This window comes from Pelodiscus sinensis, chromosome 6, assembly GCF_049634645.1.
Source record: "Pelodiscus sinensis isolate JC-2024 chromosome 6, ASM4963464v1, whole genome shotgun sequence".
In the NCBI taxonomy this organism is placed as follows: Eukaryota; Metazoa; Chordata; order Testudines; family Trionychidae; genus Pelodiscus; species Pelodiscus sinensis.
In genome coordinates this window covers 44,004,333-44,028,037 of record NC_134716.1, presented here as the reverse complement: position 1 = coordinate 44,028,037, position 23,705 = coordinate 44,004,333, and the positions used below count along the sequence as shown (strand labels likewise).

General features: G+C 39.4%; 1 protein-coding gene across 13 annotated transcripts in view; it reads left to right on the top strand.

Moving 5' to 3' along the window:
• Positions 1–21,478, top strand: part of CDC14B (cell division cycle 14B) — a 75,399-nt gene extending 53,921 nt beyond the window's left edge. For 4 of the 13 annotated variants that reach the window (XM_075931836.1, XM_075931849.1, XM_075931848.1 and 1 more), the window contains 3 exons: positions 10,746–10,862; positions 16,488–16,556; positions 16,817–21,478. In XM_075931836.1, the coding sequence (XP_075787951.1) occupies positions 10,746–10,862; positions 16,488–16,556; positions 16,817–16,856 (226 nt within the window). In that variant the 3' untranslated portion in view covers positions 16,857–21,478. The other 9 variants (XM_075931842.1, XM_075931837.1, XM_075931839.1 and 6 more) reach the window with 9 other exon arrangements.
• Positions 21,479–23,705: the final 2,227 nt, after the last annotated feature.

The window sequence follows — 23,705 nt, the reverse complement described above, 5'->3', positions numbered from 1 at the left end:
GGAGTTCTACAGAAGACAGACAACATTGCAAATGTTTTTGGAATCAGAAAAACAGCCACATAGCAGTAAAATATACACTAATCTAACAGTAATTGAATATATCTTTAAAACACCCATACTAGTCTTATCTTATCAGTGTTGTATGTGTATTTTGCATTATAATACCCTGGACTGCTAATTTTTATACCAGATAAATATTGTTTTGGTGTTTCGATACTATGGCAATAAGTACCTTTTTATAAATGTATGAAATATAAATATTTTAACATAGTGCCCTCAAACTAGGTAAATAAATGATTTTATACAACAAATACCTCTTAAGGTAACTATGTTGTGAATAAAGAAGAAAATGCAAACTACAAAATGTAGACCTAACTTTGCAACAGTCAGTGTCACCTGAATTACTACAGAGAAATGGTTAACTTAAAACACATCCCGTGCTTGGCTCCTTGACATTCCAGTTGCAGAAAGACCACTTTTCTAAAGTCAGATAACATAAGCATTATCTCTCTAACATTGTATCTCCAGAATCACCATTGGAATGAGTATTCATGGTATAATACAGAACACACAGCCTTCATGTTGATACCCTAAATATTTTTCTCTCTGCTGGTCTATAGGCTGTGTAACTACTCAATGAGCTTATTTAAAGAAGTCTTTTATAACGTGACTATTTTAATTAAAAATAACTTACTCTTATGGGAAGGCAGTGTAGTAACAAATGAGCTAAAGTGAATAGTATTAGTGGCTAGAAGGGGAAAAAAATCTCTTAAATCTTTTCTTTTGGGGAGTTTGACTTTGCCTTTCCTTGTCTTCTACATCATGTATGTTGGCAGTACATACTGAAATAATTTGCATCAAGGAGCTAAATGAAACATGTAATCAATTTTGTTACTCCCAAAATAGTAATACCCAGAGTATGGAGGTTCAAGTGTATCCCTAATACAGGAACACCCATGGTATGGAGTAGGAAGCAGCTCTATTAGACTTTTAAAAAAGTTCAGATTCCCCTGCACATAATTAAGCCTCATCATTTGAGCAGCAAGATTATTAATAGGAAGAAAGCAGAATGAGATTTGTATTTCCTCATTTTAAGACTCTTAGAACAAAATACTTTGTTTATAAAAGACGAGGGTGGGAGGGAGTGCGATTAAGACCTGTGAGAGGTAGGAATACTGTCCTAAGGCCAAGGGATTTGTGTATAATTCTCATTAGAGTTAATCAAGTTATTTGTATAAATCCTCTTGATGAATAGATCCTTTGTATGTGTGCTATAGTTAGAAATACGTTGTAGCTGAGGCAACGACCTACTGAATAATCAGTTGTAATTTTGAATATAGAAAGGCAACTGACCTTCACCATCTGGATGTCTTTTTATAATTCTATTTGTTTGCTCTTTTAGTAGATGGTTATGACTTTGACCGATACTTGGATATTACAACATCATACAGCTGTGACACAGAAGTAGTGAATCCAGTGACTCACCAAGATTGTTTAGTTGATGAGCCTATACTGCTAATATGACTGAAGAGAAGGCAACAAGTGTTTATTGCTGTATTAAGCTACTTCAGAATTTGTTTCTCTTTAAGAGACATTGCAGTAGACATTTCTTGGAATTTTAAGCCCTTGAGGGTGTGGGTTATTTCAGGTTGTGAGAACACCTATTTTAAGGTGGTCCCAACTAACTCATGTTTTCCACACATAGTGGCCGCATGATTGTTATATCAGTAGAAAGGGGAAAATACTTGGCCCAGTTTAAAGGATTGTGCTTTTAAAAAAAAAAAAAAAAAAAAAAAACCACCCAAACTCATGAACTTGTATGCACCAATAGCATTCCCGTTTGAATTTTTTTTCATGTTTTCCTTCCCCCTCCCAACCCTTTCTAGATGGCTCCTAGCTATGCTGGTCTCTACACTATGTAGCATTGTCATCTGGTGGATTATTTGTGGCTCCCTTCTTCCCAGCCTGCTATTCAGTCTAGATGGTTTAAGAACATAGTAAGGAGCCACTGTGTAAGTGTGCCATTCCATTTCTCTACAATAGTTCACTTTTTCTGTCCAATATATTTAATAAATGCATGCTTTCAGATCAGCTTTCTTACTGGCTTTGTTGCAAGAGTAAATTTCATTATTCTACCTTTTAATCACTCAAATCAATCTTTTGTTAGAAAAATAAAGCAACTGGCTGGCTTGCAATATCTCTTTCAAAGATTCAAAGCAAAGCAATTACAAGTAGGATAGTTAATGATTCTGAAGTTTTCCCTGCATGCTACTGTAAATATTCTGAAATAATTTTAAAAACAAATTACATTGTTTAAAATGTGATTTTTTTTCTTTTGCCTATCTTCTATACATCTGGAGAATTTTAGTTTGGATTTCATGAACTGGCTGTAAAATTGCTTAATTTTCCCACTGATGAGTGTGCCCATGTTAACTGCTTTTCATGCCTGGTGTTGGGACTTTGAATTTCTGGCAATAGATCTGCTTTTTGCTAATGGACTATATTATGCATATAATAGGAAACAGCAAAACGCAGGACGAGAAAAATTCTAAAATCTGACTGTCTTCTGGTGCAGGCCTGCAGTGTTTAGTCTAGCCATGCATAATTACAGCAAATTTATTAGCCCTTTTCTGTAACTGAAAAATTGGCATTTTATTCAATAGAATTATGAGAGGGTAGTCTGTCCTCTGTCTCACAGTTTGCAGTAGCTATTTAGGTATCTGCGTGTTCATGCCTTGGCACATGCATACAGAAATTTGGTGGGTTTCCCCCTATCGCTAAAAAAGCTTCAGAAACTTCAACCTTTAGGATAATAAGGGGTACGCACCAGAAAAATTTGTCTGCTAGAAAACGTGGGTCCAATATGTTATCCTGCAGTAGTAATCATAGTTGAAAATGGTCTTCCGTGTGTTTATATTAAACATGAAAACTAAGCTTTTCGGTCTTCTGACCCTTTACCCATACCACAGAACCCAAAAAAAAAAATTGTGGAAGGAAGAAAAATACCCAATCAAATCAAGACAATATGGGGAAGCGGGGGCAGGAGCATCTGAATAATCAGTCCTTGAATGCTCACAATTCTTGATCAGTGGTACAGCCCTGTAATTGGAAACACCACCATAAAAGAGACTTATTTTTTTTATTAAGGAAGAAAAATTGAGGCTAAAAATGTGCATCCACTGAATGAAGAGAGTGGTGCCATCCTACTGGTAAAACTCAGTTGTCATATTACTCATAGCTAGCTAAAGCCTTTAGTAGTCTAACAGCACCCATTTTAACATGTTCAGTTCATAAATTAATATTTAGGCACCCATATACAATATTTGATTTTTTTCAAAGGTTCCGAATCTAGATTAGTCGGAGCTGCTAGAATCTCAGTATTTTTGAAAACCTATTGTTTTACTTAGACACCTATGAATAGACTTAAAAGCTGAACAGTAGGCACTTATTCTTTTAAAACCCTTGGTCTTAATTTTCCTGTAGCATAGAAGAAATCTCTACAAACTCTAAGCCACCCAGAGGAGAGATGCTCCTGTAGGTCTCTTCCCTGTGAAGCTTGAAATAAAAATGTTTTCTTACCTTTACTGATTTTTTTCTGCCTTCATTTCATTTACATAAGAATTTTGCTATACTGGGTCAAACCAAAGGTTTGTCTAGCCCAGTATATTGTCTCCCAACAGTGGTCAATGTTGGGTGTTAACAGAACAGGTAGTCAGTAAGGGATCCATCCTCTGTCACCCATTCCCACATTTAACTTAGTAGCATTGTATGAAATTTGGACTTTTACTCACTTTGCTGTTGTCCCATTTTTGTCCCGCTTAACTATTCTAGGCTTGTTAAGTAGCTGTGTATTAGCCTGAACAGGAGCAGTGTGTTTGAGTAATGAAGCTATAGAGCTATTCTTCTGTTAACTATAGAGCAGCCTTGTGGAAACATGATATTCTGCAATGGAACAACAAAGTGAAGGTTCCTTTGCAAAATAATAATAAACGGAGACTCCTTATGCTATAGAACAACCTCTGCTCAAATCTAGTGCCCATAGGTCTAGAACAGTGGTAGGCAAACCTCAACCCATTGAGGTTCTACGTGTGGCCAGCAAGACACTTTGTTTACCATTGCCCAATTGCAGGGTTGCCAAATTCTGCTGGTTTCAGTCCACGTAGGTATTTTCCTACTCGTATTACTAAAGTGCCATGCATGTAAAACAAGGACATGTAAAGTGAAGTGCATTCTGATTGCACACAATATTGACTGAGAGAACTGTGCGCTCCCTCTGCATTCAGTCAAAGCACAGCTACGGTTCAATTGGTACACCCCACAAATTCTAGGTACTCAGTGTGGTGAGCAAATACTACCCCATTCTAGGAGGCCATCTTGATTATGACAGTCTTACCGTTCACTGAGGTGGAGGGCCACTCAAGTGGTCCATTCACTGGTCTAGAAAGAATTTGATAAACTGGTGAGGGTTCAGAGAAGAGTCTTGAGAATAATTAAAGGATTAAAACACATGCCTAGAGTAGTGATAAGTTTAAAGAGCTCAATCTATTTAGCTTATCAAGAGAAGGTTAAGGGATGATTTGACTACAGTATTTACATGGGGAGCCGAAATTGAGAACAGGGACACTCTCTTAAATATAGCAGATAAAAGTGTAACAAGAACCAGTGGTTGGAAGAGTTAAAAAGCTAGACAACTTCAGACTAGAAATGAGATGTGAACTTTTAAGTGAGGATAATTAACCAGTGGAATAACTTATCCAGGGTTGTGGTGGATTCTCCAACACTGGCAATTTTTGGATCAAGATTGGATGCTTTTCTAAAAGATATGCACTCATTCAACCAGAGCTATTGGACTTGAAGCAGGAGCTAAATACAGAGATATCCAGTGTTATACAGGAGATTAGACTAGACCATCAGAAAGGTCCCTTCTGACATTAAAATCTATGAATGTGTGAAATAATGAATGTGTGAGTAATTGTTTGACAGAACTGTACACTTTCCTAAAGTTAAGCCTTAGATCTGGAAGCAGGATTAAGTTTCTCATCCTAACTTCCTAGTGTCACGAAGAACAAATGTCCTTCAGATCAAATTCACAACCAACAAATGATCAACATTGCTAACACTTGCTTAACACTTATTTTATAATTGCACATCTGTATTAAGTGCACAAAACAAAAAAAGGATTAAGGCTACACAATTAAAATATAAAAGCCAGGAAAAGAAAAAAAAGGAAGATACCTATAGTAATGTTAATTTGACTACATTATTCATATCGAGTTATATTCCTGCTTTCCTTGTTAAGTGTTGCTGAGTTTCTGTATTGTTTTATTTTGTCAAGACATTAAAGTACAAAGTGTACAATGTGGTAGAGTTAACATTCAGTATAGGAACTAAGGATGTTAAAATGTGATTATCTGGCTAATAGTATAATCAATACAATTTGTATTGACTACACAATTAGTTGATAAGCGCTGCTGTGCAGAGTGGCAGCAGAGGTAGCTCCAGAATCTGGCTCCAGAGCCACCGACGCTGCTACTCTGCATTTTAAATGTAATAAGAGCCAGTGAAGGGCTCTTGTACATTTCAAAAGCAGAAGCGCTGGCAGTGGGAACCAGTGCAAGCAGGGACTGAAGCAGCCCTGCTGGTGCTATTTCCCTGCTTTAAGCTGGTTCCTCCCAACACTGGCTCCTGCTCCTCCCTCCCGCCCCCTTGCTGCCTCCTTAATTGAGGAAGCAAGGGCGGAGGAGGAAGAGACTAATCAAGTGGCTACTTGACTATCCGATATGCATTTGCTTATCAGATAGTTTACTAGTCGCAGGAACAGCTTACAGGAGAGTTTAGAGAGGGAGTTCTCCAGGTAAAAGAGGAGTAAAAACGGGACCCTTGTGGTAAGTGGCTGTCTGGAGTGTGTGTTTGTGTGGGGGGGAGTTATTTGCAGTGTGCTGAGCTTGTGTTTGTCTGGTTGGTTGGTTGGTTTGTTTGAAGGAGCTTCTAAAAGGTTTGAAATGTAGAAGCCTCTGTTAATTGGCTGAGCCTCAGTCAGGGGGAGGGGCTACCAGAGCTATATAAGCCTGTGACTCAGCGACCAGGAACAGCTAACAAGAGAGTTTGGAGAGGGAGTTCTCCAGGTAAAAGAGGAGTAAAAACAGGACCCTTGTGGTAAGTGGCTGTCTGGAGTGTGTGTGAGGGGGGAGTTTATTTGCAGTGTGCTGAGCTTGTGTTTGTCTGTTAGGTCCTGGCCCAGAGACCCACGTAGAGGCAACTGAAAGGGTTTTTCCTCTGGCCCCAGTAAAGCAGACTTTTCCCTGGGCCACTTCCCCAAAAACTCCCCTGGTACCTGAGTGAATCTTTCCTTTCTCAGCAACCCACTTCTTCCTCTCAGTCCAACACTCTCCCTGACCTGGGAGAAGCCTTTTAAAGCAGCCCCACAGGTCTTAATTGGCTGCAGTTGTCTGATTAGCCTGCTACTTCAGGCAAGTTCTTAATTAGTCTCAGGTACTTGCCTTGATTATGCGGCAGCAGTCTCTGGCAGTTCACTCAGGAAACAAACAAACAAAAAAACCATTGTCCTACCATGTCTGCCCTCCACCAAACTATTGTAGCCAGCTGCCCTGGGTCTGTCACACAACCTTGATGTTGCATTAGCTGCTTAGTTTTTCTACTCACATACTGGCATTTCTGAAGATGTTCTAATTTTATTTTTATGTGGAATGGAAAGATTGCTTATGCTGCTTCATTGTTAATATTTAAGCCCTGCTAACACTAAAATAATTTTTTCTGTCCACACAAGTAGGAGTAGACCATGTTGTAACATGCTTTGGCCATAGACATATTTAAGAGTGATACTTTTGTAGAGCAGGCAGAGTCGTTTGTTTTAGCTGAGTTTTGAAGCGATTAGTTTGATGGAGGGAGAGTGCCGGCATTCTGCGCTATTAATATTGCGTGCTTGGAGACAACTGAATTAACAAAGTGGCAGTGGATCAGTTCACATCGTAACGATTGTACCACAGCAGTGAGCAGACACAATTTATTTTTAATATGAATGTTTAGAATGTATGTAATATTTTATAATTCAACATAGCTCACAAAGAAATGTTAAATATTTTGGAATCTGCAGCGTTTTTTACTCCAGGCATTTTCTTCCATTAACTTAGGGTATCATGAGAGTTGTTTGGGTGAATGTTTGCGTTGGTATTAATACAGTAGTCAGTGTTAATTTCATTCCTCTCCTTTGTATGGTTCTGTGGGAAAAGTGGCAGTATTCAACTTAGGATGTGTGCCACAGGTGCTGAAGACCACACCATCTGATTCCTAAATCTAAGTTTGGAGATAAAATATCTGCTGTAAAAAATTTTTTAAAGTTGTATGTCAGTGCTAAGATGCTGCTAACTGACCAGCATTTCCGGTGCCTGCAGAAGGGTCAGGCAGTGTGCCGATTGTGTGGCTTTCACTTTCCAGCACACCCAAAGTCAGGAACAGAGAGAGTGCTGAAGCATCTATCAACTTCTGTCGATGGAAAAGGCTAGAGGCAAATATTTGTCCATTGGTAGAGGAACCATTCTGAGTACGGAAACTCAATGAGATTTGGCAATGACTCCAAAGTAGGTACTGTTTGGATATTTGATTTACCCTTCCTTGCTTTCTTGGCAGTTGTTAACTGGAGCTGGTTGCTTCTCCATTTTTAATAGTTAAGAGCATTTCTTTTTCACTGTCGACTGTTCTTTTTGGTCCTATTCACATTAGTCTTGCAGACAGAGTTCTGGACCTGAGGGCAAGTGTACGAAGGGATTCCTCTCTACCAAATAATTTTTGGATTAGAGAGAATTATTGATGGGGACAAATTAAAGCAAAGGGAGAGTCAGGTAATGGCTTGGTACTGTTTACCTCTCTCAGTGATCTGTTAGCTGTTCTGTTACAGGTCAGTGCTGTCACTGTGCAAGAGGTGTAAGTCTTTTGACACTTGAAAACCATTCCTCATTCTCTCTCTCTCCGCTTTAGCGGGAGTTCATTCCCAGTAATATCTCCTGAGGTTTGGGCTCTCCTTATGCAGAGATTCATTGCAATGCCTAGCTCCTTCCATTCTCCAGACGTCAGGCTCCAACTGCAGTTATTTAACTTCTCTGGGGATGAGTCTGTTTCTAGGGCAGCCTTCTTCATCAGAAGAATTTTCTCCAGAAAAAAATGGGATCTTTCTGTATAACCCTTGGAAATTATTAAAGTTTCTGCAATTATTCTGCATGAGAGGACTGTTTTAAACATAGTTCTCTGGGGTAAAAGAAGAATTCCACTGTTTTTTATATTCTAGATACTCCTCACTAGGGAGTATAGTGAGCCTTATTAATAAGGAATGGCTAGAGCTGGTGAGAAACTTTGACTCCCAAGTATCAATACAGTGAACTTCAAACTGGCCCTTCCAGCTTTATCAGGTTCCTCTTCATGGTTATAACTTTTTAACACATACTACCCCTCCATCATTAAATGTGGTCTGCAGTTAATGAAAAAGCCCATGAAACTAAGAGATCTTGCAGCCTGATAGGCAGCTGGCCTAGTGGTATGACAGTGGTTTCCTCATTCTTTCTGGCCTGATCATTCCAGAGCGGGCACTGGCTAAGTCATGTGTAAAGAGCCTCTATCGCTTCTTAGGATATTTTCCACTCCCCTTAAGGTTCTGTCATGGCAGAGTTATGGGGGAGCAAGATGGAGGGTCCTAGGGCCTAGAGAGGCATTATCATATCTGGACCCAAGGTTTTGCAGCACCATGCATTGTTTTTTAAATTTTTACTGGTTCTCACCCCAAGTTATATTCCCCCTGGCTTGCTTCCTACCAAACTGTGGCTCCCCTGGGCATGGTCACAGGCTCAGGAGAATCTGTTTAGTGTGTCAGTGGAACAGTGTCTCATTCTTTAGTCTTTTGTAGGTTTCTTCCTCTCAAAGGGGAAGAGAATCATCAGGATCCCTGCTTCCAGAGTAGCCTTAGAGATGCTGTGTCTGCTGCTCTCGCAGCTCCAGGCATCATCCTGACTTCCTGGTGGACTTCTACCTTGCTCCTAGATCACCAGAGTCCTTCTAAACTATCCCTACAAGCAGAATACGCCCTTGCAGCTGTTGAGGGATGGGGTCTGCCTAGCCCAAAACTCCTCTGGTTTAGCATGGGGTCTGTAAATCCAATTATATCATAATAGAACAGATAGAAAGAATAATACCCAAGAGAAGCTCACTAATAATGTTTGTGAACAAGCAGTAGTGGACACATTTTACCTCTTATTTACCTCTTCAGTATAGTAATTTTGCCAAAAGTCACTATGCATACAAAAAAATAAATATTTGACCCTTTGGTTGCAGAATGTGGTGTTTTCCTTCAAACAAGCTAAGCAGAAAATGATATGCTTTGGGCTTATCCACATTGGTAAAAGGAACTGCTTTATTGCCTACGCACGTTTACCTCAGACATTCAACACAATGTCCAAGTGGCCCTGAATTGTCAGAACCTTTTATCTATTTTAGTATGTTAATTAATGCTCACGTCTATCACTACTTTTCCTAAAACCTTATTTAGTAATGTTAACTCCCATAAAATTAATATTAATATGCCCCTAATTACTATTTGTATAATTTCTAATTAAATCAGCAAACAGGTTACAGAGATTACAAGAAAGTTGACCCTGAAGATGTTATGCAGAGCCAATGAGGATTAGCAAGAATCACAACAAAGTAGAATAGCTCTATACTTATCTGGTTTCCTAGGCTGCGGAACAGAGAGAAAGAGAATGGTTATATATCAAAGATAATGCTGGTCTCAACTGGACCCTGTCTTCCCAAACTACAAAACAAAAGGAAAAAAGCATGTTTAAGAGTAACACTATAGCTGAATCCTGAACCACTAATGCAAAAATGCCATTCTAAACCTATTAATTTTTTCACCCTCCCAACAGATACTATATGGAGTAACTTTTTTAAAAAAGTCTCTCCATTCATTAGCTTTTAGTTCCAGCAGAAACCTGGTAGGGTGTGGTAAGGCAAAACAAAAGAGAAAGAGAGGAGGATATGGCAAAGGGAACAAGTGATTTGATTTTTTTAAGAGTGTTTTGTGCCTGTTGTTGCCAGTGACTCTACTGAGAGCTGTCAGGTAGACAGCATTTTTGAAATGCCACAAATGTTCTCTAAATGCCCTGTTCTCTAATAGCAAAATACCAGCATTGTCAACTCAAAACTGTCTGTGTTTGAAAGTAACCAATTTTTTTCCAGATTGTGTTCCAAGTGAACACGTTGGGAGTTGAAGATTTGGACTCTGACCTTAGGAGTTGTTGAGAGTTGTGATTCCTTCTGTTTCTGTCGAGATGTCATTTGTGGGGAAATAACATTTGTTTCTCTATTAAGCTTTTCATGTTGCTCCTTTTTCCCCTTACAAAACACATTCAGCTTTTTGTTTACTTCATTCTACCTTCTCCCCCTTTCCCGAAAAAGGTAGTAATGCAAAAAGAAAAACACTTTGGAAATCTTGTTGAATGGCATACAAATCCTGGAAAATAAAAATAAACTGGTAATACTGCAAGAATTAACTTAATTACTAACAAAGCATTATCTAGGGGAAGTTGTATACCTCAGTCTGCAAAGAAGCCTTCTTCAAGAAGCCATATGACACCTATACTGATATATCTGTTCTTTGTGCTACAATATTATACCTTCTTGTCAGTTTTTTTTCTGGAAAACTTTCAGGTTATATAATTTATTTTTCCTACTCTTTTCAGAGTAATTCTACAATCCAGTGTTCAGAAAAGTAAAACATCTGAACCTAGCATTTCTGGCAGTGCAGACATTACTAAAAGAACTACCAGGTCTGCTGCAAGAAAAAGCAGTTTAAAAAGGTGAGAGTCACTGTTTTGAGCTGGTGTGTCCATTACTGGTGATGGACTTTGTCTCAGAGAATATTAGTTTTCTAGTAACAAGGAATTAACTAAAATATTTTAAAATGTATCATGTACTGGAGCTTTGAATCTCTTGTCATACATTCCAGAGTGAATTCTGGAAACCAGAAGACTTGTATTGTGATTGTTATGTGTAATTTAAGATTACTGAATTTAGGGGTTTGCTGACTTAATAGTTCCTATCACAATAGCTACAGCTATTTTGAAGAAAGATCTCCAGAAACAATTGTTTAAAAATTGGTGAGATACTGCCATTTGCATTTCTGTTTTGTTGCAATTGTACTGTTTCTCAACTCCCCCCTGCATCCTTCCTTCCACCACACTGTCATATACCAAGAACTGACTTGTCAAATATTCATAAATATATCCTCTCTACTGCTTGTCTACTCCTTTAAGATCAAATTTTTCATCCTTTTTTCTGTTAGTCTAGCCGTCCAAAAAGAAATAAACACTAAAAGTTCTGCTCATTATGGAAGATGAAAGAACATGGATAATTGAAACCAAATATCTGGCATAGAAAAGATCTATTTCCTTGTCTTAGGTGGAAAAGAGAGCATCCTCAATATTGAGGGAAACACTTGACAATGTTTCACAGTTCCCTTTGGAGGAAGGGACTCTTCCTTTTCCTGGCAAGGAAAGGGAAAGAGAAATATAAAATTGAAAAGGAATTAGACTGACCACTTTCGAGATATGAGAAAAAACATAGACGCATGCTGGCTTAGTATCACAGTGGGATAGGAAGTACTCTCTGTGTGTGTGTGTGTGTGTGTGTGTGTGTGTGTGTGTGTGTGTGTGTGTGTGTGTGTGTGTAAAAATATAGCACTGGTAATGAGTTTTTTTTTTTATAGTGGGGAAAATTATTCAGAATTTAAAGTAGGTAGTCTACTGTAGAAGTACATGGGGAATTAAAAATGTGGCATGGTCTTGAAGAAGAGCGTGAGTGCTTTCTGGTGTGTAAGCACATGGGTATGATGTGTATACAGGCAGTCCCCGGGTTACGTACAAGATAGGGACTGTAGGTTTGTTCTTAAGTTGAATCTGTATGTAAGTCGGAACTGGCGTCCAGATTCAGACACTGCTGAAACTGACCGCCAGTTCTGACTTACATAGAGAATCAACTTAAGAACCCCAGGCGTCCCCAAGTCAGCTGCTGCTGAAACTGATCAGCAGCTGATTCCAGGAAGCCCGGGGCAGAGCAACTGACCAGCAGCGGCTGAATCAGGACCTGGGGCAGAGCAGCTGGGGTGCTGCCGGGTTGGTCCAGTAGTGCCCACGGGCGCTGCAGGACCAATCGGCAGCGCCCCAGCTGCTCTGCCCCAGAGTCCAAAACAAAAGCCTGGTCTGCAGGGGGGGGGGGGGGGGAAGGCACACTAGCTGCGCCCCCCCAGCAGACCAGGGACACGGGGAGCAGAGCCGCAGCGGCAGCGGGGTGCCGCGCCTCTGAGGCTTTGCTCTGGCAAAGCCTCAGAGGCGAGGGACCCCGCCATGGCTGCGGCTTCAGTCTGGGTGCCTGTGGTCTGCTGGGGACGGCCCCCAGCAGACCACAGGCACCCGGACTGAAGCCGCAGCCGCGGGGGGGTCCCGCGCTTCTGAGGCTTTGCTCTGGCAAAGCCTCAGAGGCGCGGGGAACCGCCGCTGCTGCCGCTCCAGTCTGGGTGCCTGTGGTCTGCTGGGGACGGTCCCCAGCAGACCACAGGCACCCTGACTGAAGCCGCAGCCGCGGGGGGGTCCCGCGCCTCTGAGGCTTTGCCAGAGCAAAGCCTCAGAGGCGCAGGGAACCGCCGCTGCTGCCGCTTCAGTCAGGGTGCCTGTGGTCTGCTGGGGACCGTCCCCAGCAGACCACAGGCACCCAGACTGGAGCGGCAGCAGCGGGGGTTCCCGCGCTTCTGAGGCTTTGCTCTGGCAAAGCCTCAGAAGCGCGGGAACCTGCCCGCTGCTGCCGCTTGGGTCCCGGTGCCTGTAGTCTGCTGGGGACGGTCCCCAGCAGACCACAGGCACCGGCACCCAAGTGGCAGCAGCAGCGGTTCCCGCGCTTCCGAGGCTTTGCTCTGGCAAAGCCTCAGAAGCGCGGGAACCCGCCCGGTGCCCCTGGTCTGCTGGAGACGGTCTCCAGCAGACCAGGGGCACCGGAGCAGCTTACGAACGGGGCTTTCTCGCCCCGACTTCCGGGGCGAGAAAGCTCCGTTCGTAAGTGCGGATCCGACATAAGTCGGATCCGCGTAAGTCGGGGACTGCCTGTATATACTTTTGACAGCTGCCACACAAGCTCGTGTCTATCCATTCCTAAAAGCAGTATGCAGATATAGACACACACACCAAGTAGTGTGGGAAATGGAGATGCGGTTCTAGGTCAGATCTGTAGATTGCACAATCTGGAGTTTATACAGTATTTTCAAATAAGTTTTTGATTCTTGCAAATGACAATTTTTTTATCTTGTGCTTGTAAATAAGTTTTAATTATTTCGGTCCATAAATGCTGAAGAGAAGAGCCTTATTTTGTTGGGAGGAGTGAATCATTAGACTTAAAACTAGGACTGATGAGTTGGTGTTTATATGCCATGATTACAAACTTAGTATGTAGCATTGTCCCATAGGCTCTCCTTTTCTCTCCCTCCTGTCCTCATCCTTAAAGTGAAATGCAAATTATTTTTAAAATAACAAACAAAACCAATCCCCTAATGATTGGGGAAAAGATTGAAACACTGTATCAAATAGCTTGCAGGACACTTCTGATGTAACAGAGAGAATTTTCAGGGTACAATTTTATTTGTGTTAACAGAAAATTAAAAGCTAAAAACAATGTTTTAACCTCACCTTAAATGCCAGTTTTATGAAACAGTATGTTTAGTATTTGTTTGGTTTGATTAGTTCTCCTTGACTGCACTGTTTTTATCAGTACAGATTTCTGTTCATGCTGACTTCTCTGGTTCTGGCTACTTCTTAGATTCTTGATGCTTCCCCTGTTTTTGAGCCACTTTCCTCTATAGCTATTTGTCCTTTAAGTGACATATCTTTCAGTTTCTGGAAATCATCCTTATAAGTAGATCCTTCCTCTAGAGAACAGCAGGCATTCCTCATTTCCTTCCTTCCTTATTTGTCTCAGTGAAAAATACCTGATAATTATGTGAAGAAGTTCTGCCACTTTGGAAAAATCATTTACAAACCTGGCTTGATGGCTCTGAGAAAAGACTTGTATTCTTACTGGTGAGGGATTAATCAGTTAATAAATGAGCACTAATTTTGTAGATTATTAGTAATTTGACTTTCTGACACTGCTTCTGAATCTTGTCCCAAATTTTTCATTTAAACTGTTATCTGATCATGTGTCTTATACTTAACTTTGAGACCATATTGCTTCTGTCAGTTGATGACCACATCCAGCCATTAAAGATATCTCAAAGCAAAATAGTGCCATCTGAGTGTGTCATCATTCTTTCAAGTATCAGAGGAGTAGCCATGTTAGTCTGAATCTGCAAAAGCAATGAGGAGTCCTGTGGCACCTTTTATAGACTAACAGATTTATTGGAGCATAAGCTTTCGTGGGCAAAGACCACATCTGACGAAGGGGTCTTTGCCCACGAAAGCTTATGCTCCAATAAATCTGTTAGTCTATAGGTGCCACAGGACTCCTCAAACAGTGTTCTGTTCCAAAAAGGCTGCTTGGTGGTAGTTTACTCTAAGCAGCATATGATTAAATTTATACCCTGTTATGGGAATTCTAAAGAATGTCTTCTGTACAATAGGGATGCATTTTTATATACCTTTAGCCTCTAGAGAATTCTTATTTGGAGCCAGTCTGTCTCCGAAATAAGGACTTTTTCAGCTCTGAGTAATAAAGAATATGCATATCTTTGGGTAACATCATGGAGCTACCATTAGTCTATTCAAACAAAACAAAATGAGAAACACACTGACTTTTCCATCCTTTTTTCCTGAAGTTCATTCAACTTTGTCTTTAAAAAAAAAAAAAGTGGTCCCTCAAATTGACTGCATTATTTCAATTGAAGCCTGATAAATTCAGAGTAGATGAGAACAATTCTCACTTCTGTCAATAATACTATGTTGCTTTTAACCTAACTCATCATGTCTTTTGTGAGAGATTATTTTATCCATGTACACTTTATCTTCCAATATGTACACTCGGATTCTTTGAACATCACTGCCTAACCAGTATTCTTTTATGTGATATGTGTGTTTTATATTCTTTCATATATGATCACTGTTTCCATTTGTCATCGAATCTCATTTTATTTATAGGTATTGATTGCACTGATTTCTTCAGATTTCAGTTTTGCTGTAGCTGAATCACATGCTATGAATTTTTTTTATTATTCTTAGCATTATAGCCTCAAATTTCAGTCCTCCATCATCCTTCAGACTGTGAAGAAATTTGTTCAATAGTGGATCTAGAATGACTCCCTAACATAACATTTTATAACTACTGTACAATATTTACTTCAGGTTTTCTGATGAGATTTATGTAGCCATTTCATGATTATTCAATTAAGTCAATATGTAAAATGCTCATGCCTTTTCCTTCAGATGGCCATCTATACTTATATATATTGTGTCAGTGCCTGGTTGTCCAGTATTTGTGCATTAACATGGGACTTTGTAGTGTGGATGGGAAAATGCAATGGGAATCTAGGGGATTCATGTTACAGCCTAACATTCATTCATATTACTGCCTAAGGTCACAATCTGCTCTGTGATCTTAGGTTAACTGACTTGTTCCATTGGCATCTCTCTTTCCCTATCACTAGGACATGGCTATTGTAGATTGATCCATAAATGGCAGGTCAGAGTTCACATTTTACAATGTGCATTTATCAGATTTTTTTTGGTGTGAAATTTCATCATCTTCTCTCTCGTCCTTCCAAAAGGCAGACACTCCTCACATTCTTATTGTTAATCTGTTTAATTGGATCATTTATAGTAGAGGCAACATTTAATAATGATCCCATCTTGAAATAAAAAAAGTGGAGTAATCCTAATACTGGTAATCCTTGGACTGCTTTTCAGTCATTGAGTTCAAAGCAAGTCAGAAACTGAGCCAGGAAAAAGACTCCCATCTCCAACCTCCCTGCCTTGTAACCTATCCAGTAGGTGCTTGCAAAATTTCAACACCAGCTGAATGAAGTAAAGATACTAACTGACCCCTGTTCCCTTCAAAATAGATAGAAATCAATCTGTTGTTCCACCCATTACACTGTTAGTGTGGCATGTATTTAACAAGTGCTGAAGCTCCTTTGATAGCAATTTAGAAGAGGAACTAGTGTGTGTAGTGAGGATTTGGGGGTGTCGGTGAAATTGGTCTATAGGAATCATTATGCAAAGGGGAAATATGTGCAACAGTTTATATATAGGTCTCAGCTTTTTTCTCATCAGAAAAGCATGTCAAAAACTAACAGGAATACACTTACCCAATGTGCTTTCACCATGGAAGGGAGTTGCTCCTTTAAGATGGCATTGCATGCAGCACTACAAAGCTTTGTCTGTATGTGATCTAATTCTAGCTTTAAAAAAATTAATATTTCTTTCCATTCTTTTCTACTTTTCCCACAGTCTGATACCTCAGAGGGAGGAAAGGAAAAAAAGGAATGCTTTACAGCAAATGCACTTAATGAAATTATGGTACTTTGAATCCTCTGCTTTTTCTTTACAAAGGCTTTTTTCCTACTCTTTGTAATCCAGCCAGCAGTCTGCTTTCTTTATAATTGAAAGTATTATCTATAAATGTTTCCAGTCTTTTTCTTTACATTTGTTTCTTTGTAATATTATGCTTACTGTAATTTACACTGGCAGAAATGTTGGAAAGATTTTGCACTTGCTTTGCTTTTTGAATTTCAAATTGTATGGCTTTTATTTCTCATAAATCTGTTTTATCATTTCAGTGGTCAATCCATACCAAGAACCAGGACAGTGCTACGTTAAAGCAAAATGAAGTGAACAGTGCTGAAGATGATGCTGGTGGGGGACAAAGGAATATTGCTATGTAACTTAATGACATTTCTTTGAAAGAAAATAATTTTTAACTGCAAAACGCAGCTAATATTTAGCAGGCAAACACTTCTTAATTTGTAGAAGAAAATGACCTGTTGAAGATGCTTGACAAACAGTTCAGCTTTCTAATTCTAATCATTTTCTCACATGTTAAAAAAAAACCTTGTAAATCTAGACTCAGGTGTAAATATCGAAACTCTCTATTGTAAAGAGGGCTTACTAGTGGGTATGAAGCATGCTTGTAGTTGTGATGGCAATCACTAAGCTACTGGCCACCATAAGAAGTGAAGATGTGGCGGAAGCTTCTAAATATTTAATTAACTGTTGTCCATCCAAGCTGGTCTCGGTCTCCAATAGAGAGCAAACTTGGGAAGGCAAGATTTTATTCTCATAACATTGTACTTTTCTGTTTATTTGGATACCCTTCCTTATTTTTGTATGGATTTTTTTAGGAAGCTGTAATGTTAAATACCCAAACTAATACACCAAAGAATGCTTTATTTCAAAATATTTTTTTTAAAAAGCAATTTAACTGTCTTAATAGTACTAGCTTTTAGTTCCTCAAAAGGCAGTGGCTCTATTAGCCAGTAGTAATGCTTGAAAACATTGATTTTTCTACCAGAATTTATAATTTAAAGCAGCACCATCAACTTAGACTACACTGCTATTTTAAACTTTTTATCTACTTGTGCTCCATGTAATACCTAAAGTTCTCAGTGTTTCAGACATAGTAATGTTTCCTAAAGTTTATGCAGCAGATCATGCTTTATGATCATTCTCACAGTTGCTCTTGTTTAATCATCTGCCTTCATATAGGAGATGAGGGGGGAACACACTTTAAAAATGAATTGTGATTGAAAAACCATGGAAACTGGCAGTGGGGAGCAGGTGTAGTCAAGTCATTTTAAAAAATGGTACTTTCAGGGGGACAGGAATCCTTTTTAAACATCCAGGTATTATTGCGGTTTTTTGGGGGGGGAGCGTGGGGGTTTGTTTTTTAAATGTAGTTACCTAGTTATCTCTGAAATGTCACTAACTTTTTTAAAGGCAGCCCTGTCCAGGATTTGAAATGTATTTCCTTTTCAATACCTTTTCTAAATCAGAAGCATTTTTCCTATTGTATTTGAACAGCTTATTTCCCCCCTGTATCTTTGTCTGCCAACATCACATATGACACATGCACAGCACTGAGAGTAGATCTGCTACTGCATAGCCAACAGTGTAAAGTTACTACTTTCTGGAGAGGAAGGTTCAATGACACTCAACAGACTTTGTTTTGGTCCTGAAGGAGACCTACTGTCTTACAGTGAGAGGAAAGGTTCATACTGAATTTAAACACTGCTAGGCAACATTCAACACCCAGTTCAAATTTACATCCTTTTTAAAGTATTAAGTAATAACTGGAGGGTGTTCTCTAGATAGCATAAGTAAGGCAGTTGAATATTAGTTCAGAATATGGATATTTGAGTTCTGATATGTTTAATTATGAAAACTTGAATATTCAGAAGAGAGAAGAAGAGCTTTTTCCACCATAGAATCAAACCAAAGGGGGAAGACAAAGACAGATAACACTGAATGAACACGTATAACCAGGGCTCAACAATTAGGGCAATCTACTTGCCCATGGCGAGTAGATTTTAGCCTGGCACAGCGGTGCAGCACGATCAGCGCATGCACAGTGTGCCAAACCACGCAGCTGGTGAGTGGGGCTTGCTGCCACTTGTCAAGCCCTGCTCATAACACTCTACCCTATTCCTGGTCATAGCTAGCCTGGCAGTTGCTCTTGTGCTAGCTCACAGTCCCAAAGGTCCATCTGCCGTGAGGTTTGCCCAAGCCTAGTATACCCCACACACTCACCCTTCCCTGCTCCCTATCTTGGGTATCCATGCCCTGCTATAGGAGCCAGCATAGACATTAGAACATAAGAACAGCCATACTGGTCAGGCCAAGGTCTATCTTGTCCACTATCCTGTCTTCCGACAATGGCCAATGTCAGTATCCTCAAGGGAGTGAACAGAACAGATACCCATTAAGTGATCCATCAGTTGTTATCCATTCCCAGCTTCTGACAAATAGAGGCTATGGAATAGCCATTGATGGATCTAACCATGAATTTATTCTTTTTTGAACCCTGTTAGTCTTGGCCTTCACAATATCATCTGGCAAAGAGTTCCACAGATTAACTCTGTTCTATGTGAAGAAGTATTTCCTTTTGTTTGCTTTAAACTTGCTTCCTATAAATTGTATTTGGTAAACCATAGTTCTTGTGTTATAAGGAGTAAATAGCACTTCCTTATCTACTTTCTCTACACCTATTACGATTTTATAGACGGTAGTCCTCTCCCAAGCTAAGAAGTCCCAATTTTAATAATCCCTCCTCATACGAAAGCTGTTCCATAACCCTAATCACTTTTGTTGACCTTTCCTGAACTTTTTCCAATGCTAAAATATCTTTTTTGAGATGGGGCCAACCACACTGTGAGGATTCCATTCAATTTATTATGAGTGAGATTTTTGCCTCTAATGTAACAAGTGGATCTCTTTGACTTTCTTCATAAAATATTTGTTTCTAAAGCTTAATACGATTGGCCATTATAGTGCTAGTGCTGTTCAAGTAAATATTTCTTAAATGCCCGGCCTTGGGAAAGTCGCAGCTATATTTTTGACAAGCCTAAACAGTTGCATGAGGGAAAAATGGTGGAGTTGAGAGGATTTAAAAAAAAAAAAAAAAAAAACACAAAAAGGCTTTTGGACAGTAAGTACTGTAGTAATTTTCAGCTGCCTACACAATAAGGATGTTAACTATCGACTAATCAAATAGTCAATGCATTTTGCATCAACTGTTCGATTAGTCGATAGGGTGCCTCTGCCTTTCAAAGGTGAAAGTGCCATGTAAAGCCCAGACTCCCCTGCTGGGGGCTCCGCTGCTGATCCCAGGCTCCATGTGGTGCCGCCGCTTTGAAATGCTGTGTGCAGCCTGGGGACACCCCAGCTGGCCCCGGGCTGCACGCAGCATTTCAAAGCAGCAGTGCCTTGTGGAGCCCGGGATCTGGACCCAGAATTCAGGTAGTGCTGCTGCTTTCAAGTACCCCCTGCTTCCCCCTTCTTGCTGCCTTTTTCAGTTGACTACCATGTCAACTATCTAATAGGCATCTGCTTTTCAGATAATCGACTAGTCCTTCACATCCCTACTACCTAGTTCTTTGTTTCTAGGTATTTTCATCTTTTCTGTACATGTTTGTGTTTTTGCTTTAGCACTAGAGTGAAACGGAGGATGTGTCTTGGCAGATACTTAACTGACTTGTTCCAAATACACAGGTTGAGTTGTTTGTACTAACTGATGAACCTGAAAAGAATCATGTTAAGGTTGGTGGAGGGGAGGGGAGGGGAGGGGAGGGAAGGACAAACTTTGAAATTACATTTTTAATAACCAAATGGATCTAGGACTTTTAATCTTATTGTTTTGAACACCAACTACTGATTGTAACTGAAAACCAGTCACAAATGTCTTACATATAGTGAAAGTCACTAAACAAAGTTGCACAGTTTTGTTAGGTACGAAAATTCATCTCTCTACATCCTATGGTTGCTGAAAAACATTCATGCATTCTGCATTTGACTATTCAAATCAGCCTTGCTATTCAGTGATCAACTTTATCTCCTCATAGCCTCAATTTTAACGTTTAGCTTGTACTTTGACTGATAATTTGCCTTGCATTTGCACTGTATGAACCAAAGTTGTCTACACACAATTCTGAAAGCAAGGGAAGAAAACGTCTTTCCTAAAGACTTGCGCAAGTATGCCAAATAGAATGTACATGTAAAACAGCTGGAGACCTAGAGTGTATGCGTGCACTAAGAAGCTAGCTATTCCTGCTGTGATGGATTTATAATTCTGACTGGGTGGCCTATCATGTTTCCCATCTGCCTTTTTATAGTGAGATTATATATAGTGAAAATCCTACTTAAAATACATAGTAACTATTTGGGTACATCTAGGGTCAAAGTTGCTTTCTGTCAGCAAAGCATCAGTAATTTATATTAAGTTACTTCCAGATCTTGACCTGTTGTTCTGACTGTAAATAGGAAAGTGCTGCAGATGTGCTGCTGTTTTTAAAGACTGGACAAAAAAACACTAAGACTATGGTTTGTATAAAATGAGATGCACCTTTTAAGTGGAAATAAAAATCAACAATTATGTTCATCAGATTGTTCTGCAATTTTATATTAATGCTTTGCAGACTTTCATTTGTCTTGTATGAACTCATATACAGAGTCTGGAAAGTTCTTTGAAACAATGAATCAGTACTGCTCATCCTGATTTTTTTAAATTGTATATTTCTAATCATATTTTTTTAAATCAGATTGAATGACAGAATGGGAGTTTTATTTTGCTGAAGGTATTTTTAAGATAAAGCTTCAAAATGTCTTGTAAACTTAGTTTGATATGCATTTGTCATTTGGAAATCTTGCATACTGTAATTGTTTTATACAATATATTGAATAGTGATAATTGTAAATATGAATTGTGTACAAATAAAACTATTACCATATCTTTGTTGTTCCCAACAACCTCAACAATCAGATTTTTTGATTCAGCTACTGACTTTTTGAACAAATCATGTAACCTTTTGCATCTTTCCTCACCAGTAGAGTGGGGATAGGACCATTGTTCCTTTTAATCTTTTCCATCCATGTGTGGAATAATGTTTTGTGTACTGAGGTATGTACACCACCACTAGAAACAAAAATTCCAACTGTGGGCACTTTGCAAATCAGCTAGGCGACATTTGAAATTCTCCGGAACAGCCAACCACACCCCTAGTTTATAGGGAACACTGTACAGAACATACCTTTGTAAAATGCTGCAGGATATAGGAATAAAAGTTAAAATATCTAGTGCAAAGTATGTAGTATCAAGCTTTATTGAAATGTTTATCATACAGTATCACACAATGTTGCAAAAAAGTCCATGGCAAATCCTTAAAAGCAAAACCCATCAATTTCACATTTATGGGGTTTTTTTTAGCCTCCTCTAAAATTTGGCAAAAACTCAACAATGGCCAAGCTGGGTTTGGTATCATCAACCTTTGCTACTGTTAAAATGTAAACAGCAAATGGTCTTGCAGCACCTTAGAGACTAACACTATCTACATTTTTTTTTAAATCATGAACTCTCGTGTGCACAACCCACTTCTTCAGTTGAATGGAGCAAGGGGTCCAGAGATGCAAATAAATAGCTAAGTAGTGCTATTTATATGTGCCTCTGGACCCTTTGCTCCATTTCATCTGAAGAAGTGGGTTGTGCACACGAGAGTTCATGATACTATCTACATTTTCTGTTAATCTAACTGAAAAAACTGGATCAATGACTGGTCCTGCAGCAGTTTAGAGACTAACACAGCTACCCCTCTGAGACTTTGCTTTTATTGTTTGCCTCTGGCAAACAATAAAAACAGACTAGATGCATCTAACCTGCAAACTTATCAAACCAACACAAAGCTTTTTCCATCTTTCCAAAAACATACAGACCAAGAGGAAAGGAGAGTGTTTCCCATACATCTGTATCCTCCCGTTGCTTTTGTGCAGCAAAATGCTAACCCCCTTCACTTCTCATTTGTTACTGCTTTGAAATTGGTTAAAGATAATTGTATTTTTTATAAATTAAGTTTTTCATGACATGAATAATCTTCAGAGAATGTCTCACGTGGCTACAATCACTGTTAATTGTTCTGAGCCTGTCTCTTAATCAGGTACAGAGCTTGTTGCACAGACCAACAGAGATAAAACACTTTACAAATTATACATGGTCCAGATCTGCAGGGAGGAATTGAAAATGACACGAATTCCAATGGAGAATTAGTCCTATCAAAACCATTGGCTACATGTTGTTTTGAAAAAGTAGGAGTGTTCTCTCAGGCCCAGTAGGATATATAAAATACTTGGTTTCATTAATGAAACCAAGTATTCACTGTTACAACCAAAGTAGTTAAGAGGCTCTGTAGTATTGTGTGAAGTTGTGGACTTATTTCCACTGTAACCATGATCTATTTAATCTGTTACTAAAAATGCAGGAAAAAGGAAACATTTGAGTGCATTTGAAACAAAAAAGGCTTTTGTGTTAACAATATTGATCTCTTTAGTTGTGAAGTTTTTAACATGAAAAATTCCTGTTTCATAATCTTAAAGCTGGCGGAGTGGGGGGATTATGTTTGGTTTGGTTTCCTTGAAGACAAAAACACAAAAGAGCAGAGAAAAAAATGCACCTTCTGCTTCTAACACTATTTTGGAGTGAGATAGGCACAATTCACTCTTAGCCACTGTGTCAAACTTATATCAGCACTGAGCTGTTCATGACACAAGTTTTAGCTGCCTTATGGCTTAGGCTTACAGCAGTGTTACTAAATATGAGGGCAATTTGGGTGTCCCCCAGACTCTTATTAGATGGGGTAAGAGAGAAGGGAAAGAATAAAGTGAGGAAGAAAAAGGATGCACAGGGGTAGTAGTTACAGCACCTCTCACGTTCCAGTTCAAGAGTTAGCCAAGGCAGATGATAGCACTGATTCCCTCTTATTGATATAGTAAGGGTAGTGTGTGTTTCAGGATGGTGAGGGTCCAGTGGTGGTGGTTGTGCCTTATGAGATGGTAAAAGGAGGCAGACTGATGGTGAAGCTTAGTCCCTTCAGTCAATTGAGTGACCTCCCTTGTAAAAATTGTCCAAGAATGGATGACATATTAACCCACCAATAATAAATATTTCCTATTTCTACAAGCCTTGGA